At 31.0% G+C, this 13002-nt stretch overlaps 2 protein-coding genes across 2 annotated transcripts; both read right to left on the reverse strand.

The window, feature by feature from the left end:
• Window positions 1-1469: 1469 nt before the first annotated feature.
• Window positions 1470-9141, reverse strand: LOC110992437 (putative glutathione-specific gamma-glutamylcyclotransferase 2). Its single transcript, XM_022258260.2, has 3 exons — window positions 8634-9141; window positions 7743-7778; window positions 1470-3465 (listed from the first exon to the last, which is right to left on the reverse strand). The coding sequence occupies exons 1-3, from the start codon at window positions 8877-8879 to the stop codon at window positions 2896-2898; spliced, it is 852 nt and encodes a 283-aa protein (XP_022113952.2). The 5' UTR covers window positions 8880-9141; the 3' UTR covers window positions 1470-2895.
• Window positions 9142-11268: 2127 nt separating this feature from the next.
• Window positions 11269-12937, reverse strand: LOC110992435 (CCR4-NOT transcription complex subunit 9). Its single transcript, XM_022258257.2, has 2 exons — window positions 11737-12937; window positions 11269-11352 (listed from the first exon to the last, which is right to left on the reverse strand). The coding sequence occupies exons 1-2, from the start codon at window positions 12627-12629 to the stop codon at window positions 11337-11339; spliced, it is 909 nt and encodes a 302-aa protein (XP_022113949.1). The 5' UTR covers window positions 12630-12937; the 3' UTR covers window positions 11269-11336.
• Between the last annotated feature and the right edge of the window lie 65 nt (window positions 12938-13002).

Here is a 13002-nt window from a genome sequence, read left to right on the forward strand (position 1 = left end):
AGAACAATTTCCAATATACATAAAGCTCTATTACAATCCACTCTCATCTCTCTTGCTTACTTCTCTGGGTTCCCGGTGTAGTGAAGGAGTATGAGTCGCCATATACCATAGTGTGTATTGTGTCGCAAAAATACCATAAAAATATGAAACCCTTAAAAAAGTCGAACTGGTGCCGTACGCCGCCTAAGAATCTGGGAAACCAAAACCGTCACACGGGTGGATTTTTGATATGCAACGTGGAAATCCCGTTATGGAATCGTTAACAATTCCTGGGTATATGAGTTATATGTACATTTTTAATTTTTATAATAGTACCAGCCGTAATGAAATATAGGGTATATTTCGATATAAATACATTGAGATAAAATTAGTTGATAAATTTAATATCATTCCAAACTAGTTTACACTAGACGACGCGCAAAACTGGCGTTCCAGTTCTTTCAATTTAAAAAAATACCTACGTCCGAGACGTAATTATTATGGCTAAGTTCGCTTGTGTCGAAATGATAAATAAATTCAGATTAATAGGATACGATTGTTTATTTATTAGATGTTCAAGAATGACGTTTAAATATAAAAATAAAGGTTAATGATATAACATGAATGTTAGATATACGTACCCATTGTGTGCCACGTCGGCAATAACAATAAAAATATCGTATAGATTTTTAATTTCAAGTGATATAAAAACAAATTAAAGTGATTACAGCAAAACATAGCCATTGCACCACTAGCTAAGCCATGTACGTAGACCGTGTAAAGACAATAAGCCATATACTGTTGCAAAAATATTGCTGAGATATATATTTTACAGCCATGTATGTGTTGCATTAAAATGTTTTTTGAATTTTCGGTATACCGAAACTATATATAGTCGGCAATGATGTAGTGACAAATTTAATTAAAACTATAGCCCGAGTAGAGGCCCCTCAATAAAAGCTATAACTCTACGAATAACTCTATTAGCATGAAAAAGGGACGCACTTAGGTCGTAAAGCGAGACAGCAATAATATGGCTGAGAAACATCGCAGTATTGCCGAAAGCAAAGCGATCGTTCCGGCCATATCGCTGGAACACTAAACATTAATCAAACACAAAAATATTGCCGAGTATTGTACAGTGTAGTAGTAAATGATGGCTGATGCTACCAGCTACAGCCTTGCTATTGCTAGCTATACATTTTTGCGTAAAAAGGCCCGTCTAGAAGCTCCTAAAAACAAGTCAAGCGCATTAATTCTTAAGTCCGGCAACGCACTTGCGAGTTTTTGGGCAATGTGTGTCCATGAGCGGTATCATTTAACATCAGGCGAGCCAGTGAACAGGTATACGTAGCCTATAAAAAAAAATGATTTGATATATTTTAGATTTGTAAAAAAATCTCAGACCAAAAACAAGGTTGCTTTATAATTTTTATTTTTTGGATTTGCTCGTTTCGATTATACAATGAAAATAAAATAAAACCAGCATCAATTTGATCACTTCGTTATATATTTGTTTACAAAATTTTAATACATAATAAATTTGAATCGAGTTAATCACAAGTTATCTTTATTGACCTCGCATTACAGATAAAAAGACAAACATTACTTACTTATGACACTTAAAATACAATATAAAAATACATTATTTTGTTACAAATATTAGTTATCACAAGTTTCAAAATGAGGAACCAAAAATAAAAGATATAGTCAAGCGTATTCAAAGCGCTTTGCACTGTATCACTATTCGTATATTATTATAAATGAGATATCGGAGTTTGTGATGTTGTAGTATAAAATTATGAAACATTTAAAATGTTAACAAACTTTAATTACAAAGGGACATAGAAATACTTTCTACATTTTTTCATTTAAAAACTAGTCAAATTACCATGAAGACTTAAGATTATATACTTGTGATCTGAAGGATCTTTTGATCAAATTTAATACAAAAACCAGCAAAGATTGATACCATACCATTTCACAGATTATGCAAAACTTTGAAAAACAATTGTTTAACGGCCAATATAGCCTCCCTAGAGTTAAGAACTTTGTTTGGTTTGTTCTCATTGGTTGAATTAGCAAAAACTTAAGATTAAGACCAGCTTTCAGCTAGTTAATTAGCTTAGTCAATTACTAAAATCCCGTTATAAATAACAAACAATATTTTATAATTAACGCAAAATTTAAATTCTAACATAATACTTTTTATTTTGGCATGATAAAAAAATAACGAAATTGTATGTCCAAGTTTCCATTTAAAAATAGAGTTCGATGTGTCCAACAAGACAGAATATTATTTTTATCAATTGAAATTATGTGTAATATACACAAGTGCTATGTCACATATAAAGTCGAAAATATATTATGTTATTGTTGTTCAAACAATTGAATCTGAAATTTATTATTACTGTATGGAAAACCATTTTTATTTAATATTGTCATGTCATATTATGTCAAATGTTATTATCAAACTATTGCTAGGAACAATGAATATTATGAAACTAATGATGACAGAGCCATGCTCAACTAAAACAATTCAAAACAAAACATGGTCACACGTTAATAATTTGAGTTAATTATATATTGCGTGGGGTCATCTTTTCTACCTTAAACTTATACTAATGTTGTAATGTCATTTTGATTTGGTACATAATTAAAACTTAGTCATAATATTCGCTCTACTTATCGCCTTTTCAAAGCCTTCAAAACCCAAAAACATCTAGAAGACGAGTTAAGAAATGCTAAATTAACTAAATTTAAGCCAAATTGACGTTGGATAATACGTGGTGAAAAGGTTGAATGTAGGAAAATTTACTATTTAAAAGCTATATGCTACGAGCTACCAGCACGTCGAGCATATCAGCAAAAATACTTATCAATAAGCACCACGTTCAAAAATTAAACCAAACAAAATCACATGTTGACACAACGCAATTTCTTATCAGGAATTCTAGAAGCGAATTGGAGACTTGAAACCTTTTCTTCCTCCTGACTTGGTCCTTCTTTCTCTTGACTTGGCCCTCTATTATCAACCATAAGAGTCTGAAGGCAGATCTTCATATCACAGGCGAATTTTCTAACTAATCTTTCTAAAGAGAAAAGATGTTCATCTAGCGCTTCAGGTACCTCTTCTCTCATGAAATCCGCAAGACGTAAGAGGTATTCAACATTAGATCCGGAAGCACCTCGGCACTCTAAGATTTGTTTAGCTATTTCTGGAAGGGGAGCGGCGCCAAGCCAATGTCGATTCTCCGGCACTGCTATATAAAGAACAGCATCTTTCTGGCTTTCACTATGTGGGAGAGTTGAACTATTTAGGTGATTTGAACTATGTGAGTGGTTGGTTGGAAAATAGAAGGACCTCGGATGAAAGTGTACCGTATAGGTTCGGTAGCCTCCCAACTGACATTCTCTATTGGTGAGGTATGGTAGAGCGGAATGGTCATCGGCTGCTACAAGAAATGCTTTGCCCCAAGTGACACCCTGAAACAATAAGAATTAGTTGATTAAATCCATTAGTTTTTAAATTTTAAAAATTGTTGTATACAGTATTTTCTCCTAAGACCTTTTAAGGAGATCTCCATTACTACATTATTTACCATCTTACTGCTTAAGGAAGCAAGGAAATTTAACTTAACAAAATACAAGTTGTATGAGAATCGTAAATCAATGCAAAGTCAGTGTTATTGTTATTATACCTCTTTTTAATGTTTTTTTATATATTTTAAGGTATATTTATGTTTAATGTGGCGAAAAACATGAACTAAACACGAGTTGCTTAAACAACTTAACGACCTAAAGATAAGATTAAATCATGAATTTATAATACAGATGAATCGATTAATTGATTATTTTTATGTTATATTCTAATAATAATGATTGTGAAAATTGCAAGTCTTCTAAGAACCAAAGACATCAGACAGACTCTTAATATTTTCTTATAAGAAACAACAAAGCATTTCATCGAAATAACAAAATATTGTTATGAATTTTTAGAGTACGTTAGATAATCAGCTTAATATCGGACGTAGAATTGTTGTGTCTTGACGTCAATGTTTGCGATTTCAGTTGGCTTGTGACATCAAAATGATAGGGCAAAAAACAAACGTTGTTTTCGAATAATTAAACCAAGAATTATAAATATTTTTTTGACAATAATATCCTTAAGATAAGGGTTTTCTTTTACAGAATATACGACTATAATATTCTGATAACTTTCAATAGTATTATTATAGAAGTAAATGTTTATCACCTTGTATTTAATATATGAACGTTGACCTTATCTATGCTATGCCTTAATGACCCGTAAATTTAAGATTTAAAATTAAAACAAGTGGCATAATTTCAATCTTTAGCAAACTGCGATAAAGTCGGTAAGGTCTAACAATAGATATAATTAATTTGCTAAACATAACAGCATTTTGACCAGCAGCGAATGAACTACTACAACAATTAAAAATAAAAACATAACGTAACCAAAAAAAATTCCAAAAGTCCTATGGAAAACTTGTTATAAAGCTAACACGCAGCAAAAACAAGATTATTTTTGTAATAGAAATCTTCTACGCAGTAAACGTATATTGCGTAGGTATTTGCGAGTAACAAAATAGAATGAAACAAGTATTTTAACGCGTGGCGAGACTTGAAAACTACTATTTATATCGTATCGTATTTGTAATTTGATTAGATATAATATTTATGATTCGCCTCATTTAGGGTGTCCCAAGTTATTGAGTAGTCAATGTATGATTCTAGTTTTAAGCCAAATATATATATATATCTATATATATACATATATAATATGTCAAAATGCTGTAAAGGTTAGCTGTATATATATATATATATATGTGTGTGTTATTTCAGCTGTTCGTTTCTCTCGTCAAAATTGTAAATAGCTGGACCGAGTTGTCTTATCTTATCTTGAAATATTTTTGGAAGTTCAAGGAAGGTTTTAGCAGAGCCAAAACATAAATACAGTACTAAAACACAATTGAATTGCCTGTTCTGTTCGTAGCTGGGAAATATTTGCTATCTTGTCTATTTGAAAATAAAAAAAAACTATAACTTCGTTGTCATATTTTAAAGATGTCTTAAGAAAATTCTGTAGTAAGTTCGATCTCTTTGTCCGTTTTAAAAATGTTAAATTAAGTTTTGACACAAAAATATGTAGGAGATACGAAGTCCTACCTATTGACAAAGTAGAGATCTATTTTTTTTAATTGCACATGAATTAAATAAATAAAAACTAATGTAACACCGAATTAAAAACACGCGCAACGTGAGTGTATATTATCACTCCCATGATATAAGGGCTGTTAAGTAGGTTCTCTATAATCTTGTTATCACAATTTATATTGTCTTATGGATGTTACGTAAAAATAAACCGTTATGCAAATGTCTCTTTGAAGTGTTTACCGAGAACGACAAAAATTTCCGATTCGACACGCGTAGCTGATAAGTGTGAATTACTTGGTTGAGATTAAATAGAGAGATTTAAACTATTGAATTTCATGCTTCTTAATCGATTTTTTTCCATTTGAAAAAACATTATTTGTACATACTTTTTAGAGCGAATCAGCTAAACAAATAAATAAAAAAAATTATATAGCAATAGGTACCTACTAATAAACATTGATCTTCTGGGTTTTAGGAATACCACACAATACACAGATAATATAAATTAGTCTGAAGCTTTAGAGTTTTGAAATTAGGTCAATGATTTTATCATGACATTGCGCATGAGTCAAAGAACGATTATAGTACGTATTGTTCAATACGATACATCTGACCCAGTATACACTTGTTGTATAGTAATAATGGATGATTAATAACTAGAGATCCTTTGTATTAACGGATGTCAATATACTATATGGGCTTGTATTTATACAAAAGTGTACATATATATTTTTCTGAACTTAATTTTTTTTTATAGAACAGAGGGCAAACGGGCAGGAGGCTCACCTGATGATAAGTAATACCGCCGCTCATGGACACTCAATGCCAGGGGTCTCGCAAGTAATAGAAACATAATACTTATAATGTTCTAATTAATTAAAAAATTATAAATTGCGGAACTGGGTTCGTATAATTTATCACACTTAGTCATGTGTAGCAGCTGTAAAAAAGTATTTTTTAAGATATATTCATTATTCAAAAATAAAAATCTTATATACTTATTTGAAATACGCCATAGATAATAAATCTAAGTGGTTGTGTAAAGTTACAATCACGAGTGTCGACTCACACTTGTCAATTCGCAAATCAACGGATGTCTTCGATTTAATTTACAAAAGCCATACGTAACGTAACTAAATGAATTTTATATATTTTATTCTGTTGTCAATAAATGCTTGTATTATGTTTTATACCAAAATCATGCCAATTTAAAGACTACTTGACATACATCACCGAACGAATTGGAAGGTCCTAAAAGACTGGCGGAAAGTTTCTTGCCAGTTCTTCTTACCCGCTCTACACCCTTGACTTGCGAAATGGTTGTAAATGTAAATTAACAATTAATTTAATTTGGTTTTTTTTACGTTCGTAAGATAAAGATATTTTTGAGGTTTGAGTTAGCTATATTTTAACAGTTTTGTATATTTTTCAAGCAATAACAATAGCAAAATTAAATTCATTAGCATTAGATATAAATAATTAAAGTAACATGCGGCATTTTAGCCAATTAGATAACTGTAACTTTAGGTATTGCACAAAAAGTTAGTTCATATCTAAGTCACATGCGCACCATATTTATACAGTTATTTAGTGATTATAATATACAAATATTGGCACGTGCTCGGTCTGATAACAATAATTGGACTAATATGTAAACACTACTTAGCGATTTCGACATTATCCACACTCATATCCTTATCAACATATTTACTAAAGTCTATACCTAAACCTATTAAATACATTGCGTGTTCAAATACAATGATTATAATGGAACCAATATGCCTTAAGTATCGATGGCAAAGCCCTTTTAATAGCCTTATAAGTCTACCTACGATAGCTGTTTAGTCTTAACAAAATCTAAGCAGTTGAAAAAAACACGGTACGCGGTAGGCACACGTAAAAAGCCTTTAGCCCCTTTTAATTTTAAGTTGTATTTAACGAACCCATTCAGCCAGTTTTATTGAAGCGAGAAACGTGACCTCGTTCACAAGATCTTTCCTCAAAATGAGGTCGTTGAAAAAAAGAAGGAAATGCAACGTAATTGCACTTAAACCTACTTATATACGAAACTTGATAGTCACCCGATAAAAATTTAGATCAATTGGCAATTTTCGTATTATTAGGAAACTGTGAATTGTGGCCTAATGATTCGGTAACGATTGATGTTTGGAAATGATTGACATTTCGATAACCGAAAGATTGAAATATTCTAATCATAGAATTATAATGAGTTTTTTTTTGTTTGAAACATACGAATCGATGTAAATCGATGTAAAGATACTAGAACAAATACGGATTTTTTAATTGTAGGTACAATTAAAATTAAATAATATCTAAACTTGAATAAGACATTGAATAATAACAGATACAAAAACCATGATACAATTACTTAAACAACATTATGCAAAACGGACCAAATTTGAGTGTAGTTGCGGAAAATGAGTCCACCTACCTAACCTAACCTACTGAAACAACAGTGAGATTTTGTTTATACAACTTTCATGAATGCCTTGTTTTCCTAATAAAATAAAAACTTTACAATACGAAGTATTAATAATTAATGTGACACAAAGCAAAATACATACCTCTTTATCTTCAACTAAAGTTGCAACTCGTCCAGGCTGAAATTATAAAGAATTTATTTATTAAAATACATAAATTTAAACTTTACATTACATAAATTAATTTCATTCTAAAGTTTGTACTATAACTAATTATAAAACTGATCCCGTGGCACACATGTACCACTATAAATTCATGGTTATCTATATGCGTTATACAACATTGATGAATTATAAGATATATTTTTATCCTTTTAAATATGGCAATAAAAAACTATCTTGACTACTATAATAATATGCTTGTGTTGAATTGTATACCTTCTCTTCCTCCTTTCATATGGTTTGAAGTTAGAGAAAATTAAATATAACATATTATTCATAGAACATTTAATTTAACAACATTGTATTTTTATTTAAAATAAGTATTGCCTATAAAATTAAGTATCATGAATAAGTGTTATCTAACAATGAAAGATATGTAAAACTAAATCACCATAGCTCAAATAATAAGTAACATATAATTTTAAATTAATATAACAAAAATATACTTTACACACTCTTAACAAACTTTGTAGTATAAATGGGGGTTTTAATAATATCTTAGATAATTATAGTCATGATGCATGTTTCCCTATACCTATAATAAACTTGTATATTTGAGGATTGAGTTATATAAAAAACATAAATATTATATTAGATGTGAAGGTGAAATCTCACATTATTGTTGCATCAGCCAAAGTGAGACTTCTTATAGAAAACAGTAGACAGCAGATGAAATTATACTTTTAACATTTATGTTAAAAAACAAACTAAATATTTTTTAAATATTGAAATATTAGAACGTATTTATTGAAATATAAAGAGCTAGGTGTCTTGACATTATTTTCGAGATGATTATTATGATTAAAGCATTACCTTCGAATTTGTACCACGGTGAGTAGTATTTCCTTGCCAAAATCTTCTTGAAAATCCTTTTACATATCCAGTTACTGATTGCTGATATTCAAAGCCGGGGTTCCAGCAGAGAGAACCATATCCGAAAATCCATAAAGGTTCTTTAAATTTTGGTCTACCGTTCACAAAACCTTCGTTGTTTTCTCTAAACTCGGCAGGTAAAAAATTCTGATTGTCTGTCTCAGGTGTGTTTTCAAAATATTCCATTTCGAAATTATAATCGTGCGTAACTTATTGAAAATGTTCCTATTGAAGACCAAAGAGAAAGTGGACTTGAAGAGAGACGTCGACGAAAAGTTTTTTATCTATTTATATACTATTATCATTGTTTATTTTAGAATTAAAAACATTGCAGCAATTATAAAATCACAACACGTAATAATTAAACAAATAATCAAGTCCAAACAGCAACGGGCTTAAGTTCACACTGCCTTCCCTTCGTGTTCTGGTCACAGACTGAATATGATAAATTGCTAAAATTTAAATGGTAATTAGTAAAACGAGGGGGCGCCACTGGCGCCGTGCTAGCATAGCCATTAGATAGAGCCCGGAGGGAGGCCGGAGGACTCTTCTTGAGTCTAAGCAGTTCTCTCGGGAGAAGACTTATCTAGTGAAAACGAAGTATGGTTTGACCAATCAATATATATTATTGTCACTTAATTGACTTTAACAAATTTGTTCCACTTAAGACCGACTCGGCTTGAAAGCAACAAACTAGGAACCCATGAGTTAGTAGATGGACTCATTTTCCGCAATTAGATTCAAATTTGGTCCGTTTTGCGTTTTAAGTCCTGGCTAATTTAGCCTGGCCAGCCTAACTCCTTCAGCCATACTCTTTTTTATTTCTGTTTTAGCTACCTACCACAGATGCATTATAAGGAGATATATTAATTTTATGTTTATTAGTCTGTGGCCACTCCTTATAGCTCTATGGGCTCTATGTCCTGTGATTCTTATTACTTTTTCATTCTGCTAGACTTCTGTCTTATTTAAATTATATAATATGTTCAATTCTATCAGTGATGCCAACGTGGGGTCTCCCCAAAATTTAGGGGTTATAAAAAAAACTTATCCTGAGTGAGGGTTTTAATTATTTTTCTTATGAAACGCACGATTCTATACAATTAATCTTAAGCCTAGAACCCAATAAACTAATCGTGAAGTCCAAACTTGGCTATAACTGAAATATCAAAAAGATTATCAACCGTAGAACCATCCAAATAACAGATATTAAGGTTAATGTTTACAATTCAATACCTAACCTAACCAAACCAAACTAGATAATAATTCGTTTTTTGGACAGTTATTTAAAATAAAATATTAATATACTAACCTAATCTAACCGAACTAGATAATAATTAGTTTTTTGGACGCTTAGATTCTCAGTATAATCAAATTCAAGGTATTGAATTGTAAACCTAACCCGATATTAATCCTTGTATGTATTTTTGATGCCTATTTGAATTGAGTGTACAACAAAAACTATGTAATGGGTTCTTAATTGAAATTTAGGGTTATTGGAATTTGGTTCTAGGGGCACTATTATCTAGGAGTTGGCATCACTGCCTTCTATGGTTATTGGTTAGTAATTTACATTTTAGTATTCAAATTTCAAAATGGTGGTTAAATGAAAAAAATTGGGCGGTTCAAGTAAAAACCACAGTTTAATATTATATACGTACACAATAAAGCACAACACCAAAAATAAAATGCAGGGATATACACTGACTATTTTTGGAATATAATGCATAGCATCCGTGGAAGGCCGCACTAGATGATGCTTTAATTCAGCAATGTCTTAAAAGTTTATAAGCTACGAATATACCTTATTACTGCCTCCTAATGCCCAAGCCCACAGTAGCACAACAACTTTGTCATGAAATTGTTGAACCAATATTAAAAGCATCTGCTAATAATGTCAAGTCTAACATGTCTAGAAAGTCCATCAAATGCACCAATATCAGAAACGAAGCAAAGCCTATGCGTTCAGTCTGTATTGAAAAAAAGCGTGCTTTAAGCAAGATTGTGCCTATAGGAAATACCAAATCTGGTATTAATACTCTTAAATCTCGAGAAACTATATTGAAGAAGCATTTCATTGATTTAGGTGTAAATACCTTAATCTCTGGTCCACTAAAATGTGACAATTACTGTGTAACTATGGTACAAAGCAGAGATCAAAATCCTTGTAAATGTTCACAAAAAAAGGTAAATTATAAAGGCAACAACAAAATTATCCAAACACTAAGTTCAAAAAGTTTTTCACACACAGATAAAGCATGTTCTCATCACATTGATGCTGTAAATTGTGGAATTCAAGTTTTTGACAAACAAAATATATTAAAACCAGCACTGAAGAAATCAAAGTCTAAAAATAATATTATATTTAAAATTCCATATCAAGATTCATTTATTAATGGAAGTGGCCAGGGATTTAATAAACTAATTAAGAACAAAAAATTTACAGCTTGCCCTAACAGAACAGAAAATGCAATTCATTTTGGTGGTAATAGATGGGCATTATCAGACTTTCCAATAAGAGGGCCAGATTTTTAAGTAATAAATGTTCTTTTTATATTGAAATAAAACAAGTATACAAAACTATAAAATTTATTTTTGTAAAATTTACAGTCCATTTTACAACTGCATATTATGCTACTGTTTTCATGTTGGTCTGTACCTAAAAAATACAATAGATTCAATTATAGTAAACTGATTTATTGAGAACCTGTTGCACATTTGTAACATTTTAGTTGTATATTTTTTCTATCTACCTAAACAGAAAATAATTCTGTATTTCACGGTCTAAATTTACAAGAGTATACACCTAATAGTAAATAGATTAGTACATTTAAATGATTGATTTCTTTATTTATAGTTTCTGTTATAAGAATAGCTAGTTAATAAATGTAACACAATCATAACAATAGTAATCCTACTATTTTAATAAAATTTAGTAATACCAAAAAAATTATGTTACAGAAATAATAATTTATATTACAAGATAGTTACACTATATTTAAATTTTTTGTAGAGGGTGTAATTGAATAAAGATAATTCTCACATGTTTGCTTGAGCAGGACTTGCTGGTGCTGGTTGAGCTTCTAAATTCTTGATTAGTTGTGCTAGCCAATGCTTAGTAGAATTATCTTCTTGTAAACAAGCAGTAAATGTAGCATCACGCAATTGATCTGGAAGACATTGTCTCAAAGCTTCCCTAGCCCTTGGATTATCCGACAAGCGTAAGTAACATCTGACAACATGTTTTAGAAGCCTTGCAGATGGATCTTTTGCTAGAGACAATACCATTTTTCCTAATATCATAGCTACATGGGAAAATCTATCATATGTTTGGCATATGTAACACAGGCCACTATCATCTAATAGGATCTTTTGTAAGATGAATGTAGCTACTGTCTTTGATAATTCTGATCCATTTTCCATAATACGTAAGCACAAAGGAATAATTTCAGTTGTTAACAGGAATGTTATAACTTCTTGTTCATCTGTTTTGACTAATGCTCCTATTACTCCAAGACTGGTTAGGCGGAGATATTCAAAAGGGCGAGTTTTGGAAACTGTATGCAGAAAAGGATAGAGAAAGAGAGGAACATGAGCTTGTAAAAAGGCTGACCTTGTCTCTGGATGAGATGCAACACACTGCATTAAAGCTAATGCATTACATACTCGATTGCTTTGATGTGCTGTCAGAGTTGCAGGAATCATAGCCACATAAATATTTGTTATTTCTTGTAATAGTGCTGCTATGGTGCCAAAACTATGCCATAGCATAGGTGCTAAATCAGGTACAACTTCCCTCTTTTTACTAAGTTCCAAGAGTGCATTTTCTCGAGTTTCAGGATTGCATAGTTCTAATATCCAGGTATAAATCTTTTCTCTGTCCACAACAGTTTGCATGTTAGCTGGACTTTGCTGCGAGCTCATAGTAGTATGCATCACAAAAGAATTAATCTAAACTTCGTTGATATTAATCTTGTATTATAACTGACTGAATGTTTTGTGTATTAACCGCAAAATAGGTAATATAGAGAATAATAATTATAACGCCAAACTTTATGTAACGACTACTATGTTATAGTCTATATTGCCTATGACAATCAATATAGAAACTTAATATTCATCTATTTTAGAATATAGTAGTAACAGCAATATATTAAGATTCAAGAGAAAAGTACACAAATGATAATAAATTTTTCTCTAAAACAAGTCGTCAATCAGTAATCACACACTGAAAAGTTAGAACTTGGAACAGATTACAGAATGCCATTTGCTAATTAACATTTGGCATTTACATCTCAACTATGGACAG

The sequence above is a fragment of the Pieris rapae genome, chromosome 6 (genome assembly GCF_905147795.1).
Source record: "Pieris rapae chromosome 6, ilPieRapa1.1, whole genome shotgun sequence".
Classification (NCBI taxonomy): domain Eukaryota; kingdom Metazoa; phylum Arthropoda; class Insecta; order Lepidoptera; family Pieridae; genus Pieris; species Pieris rapae.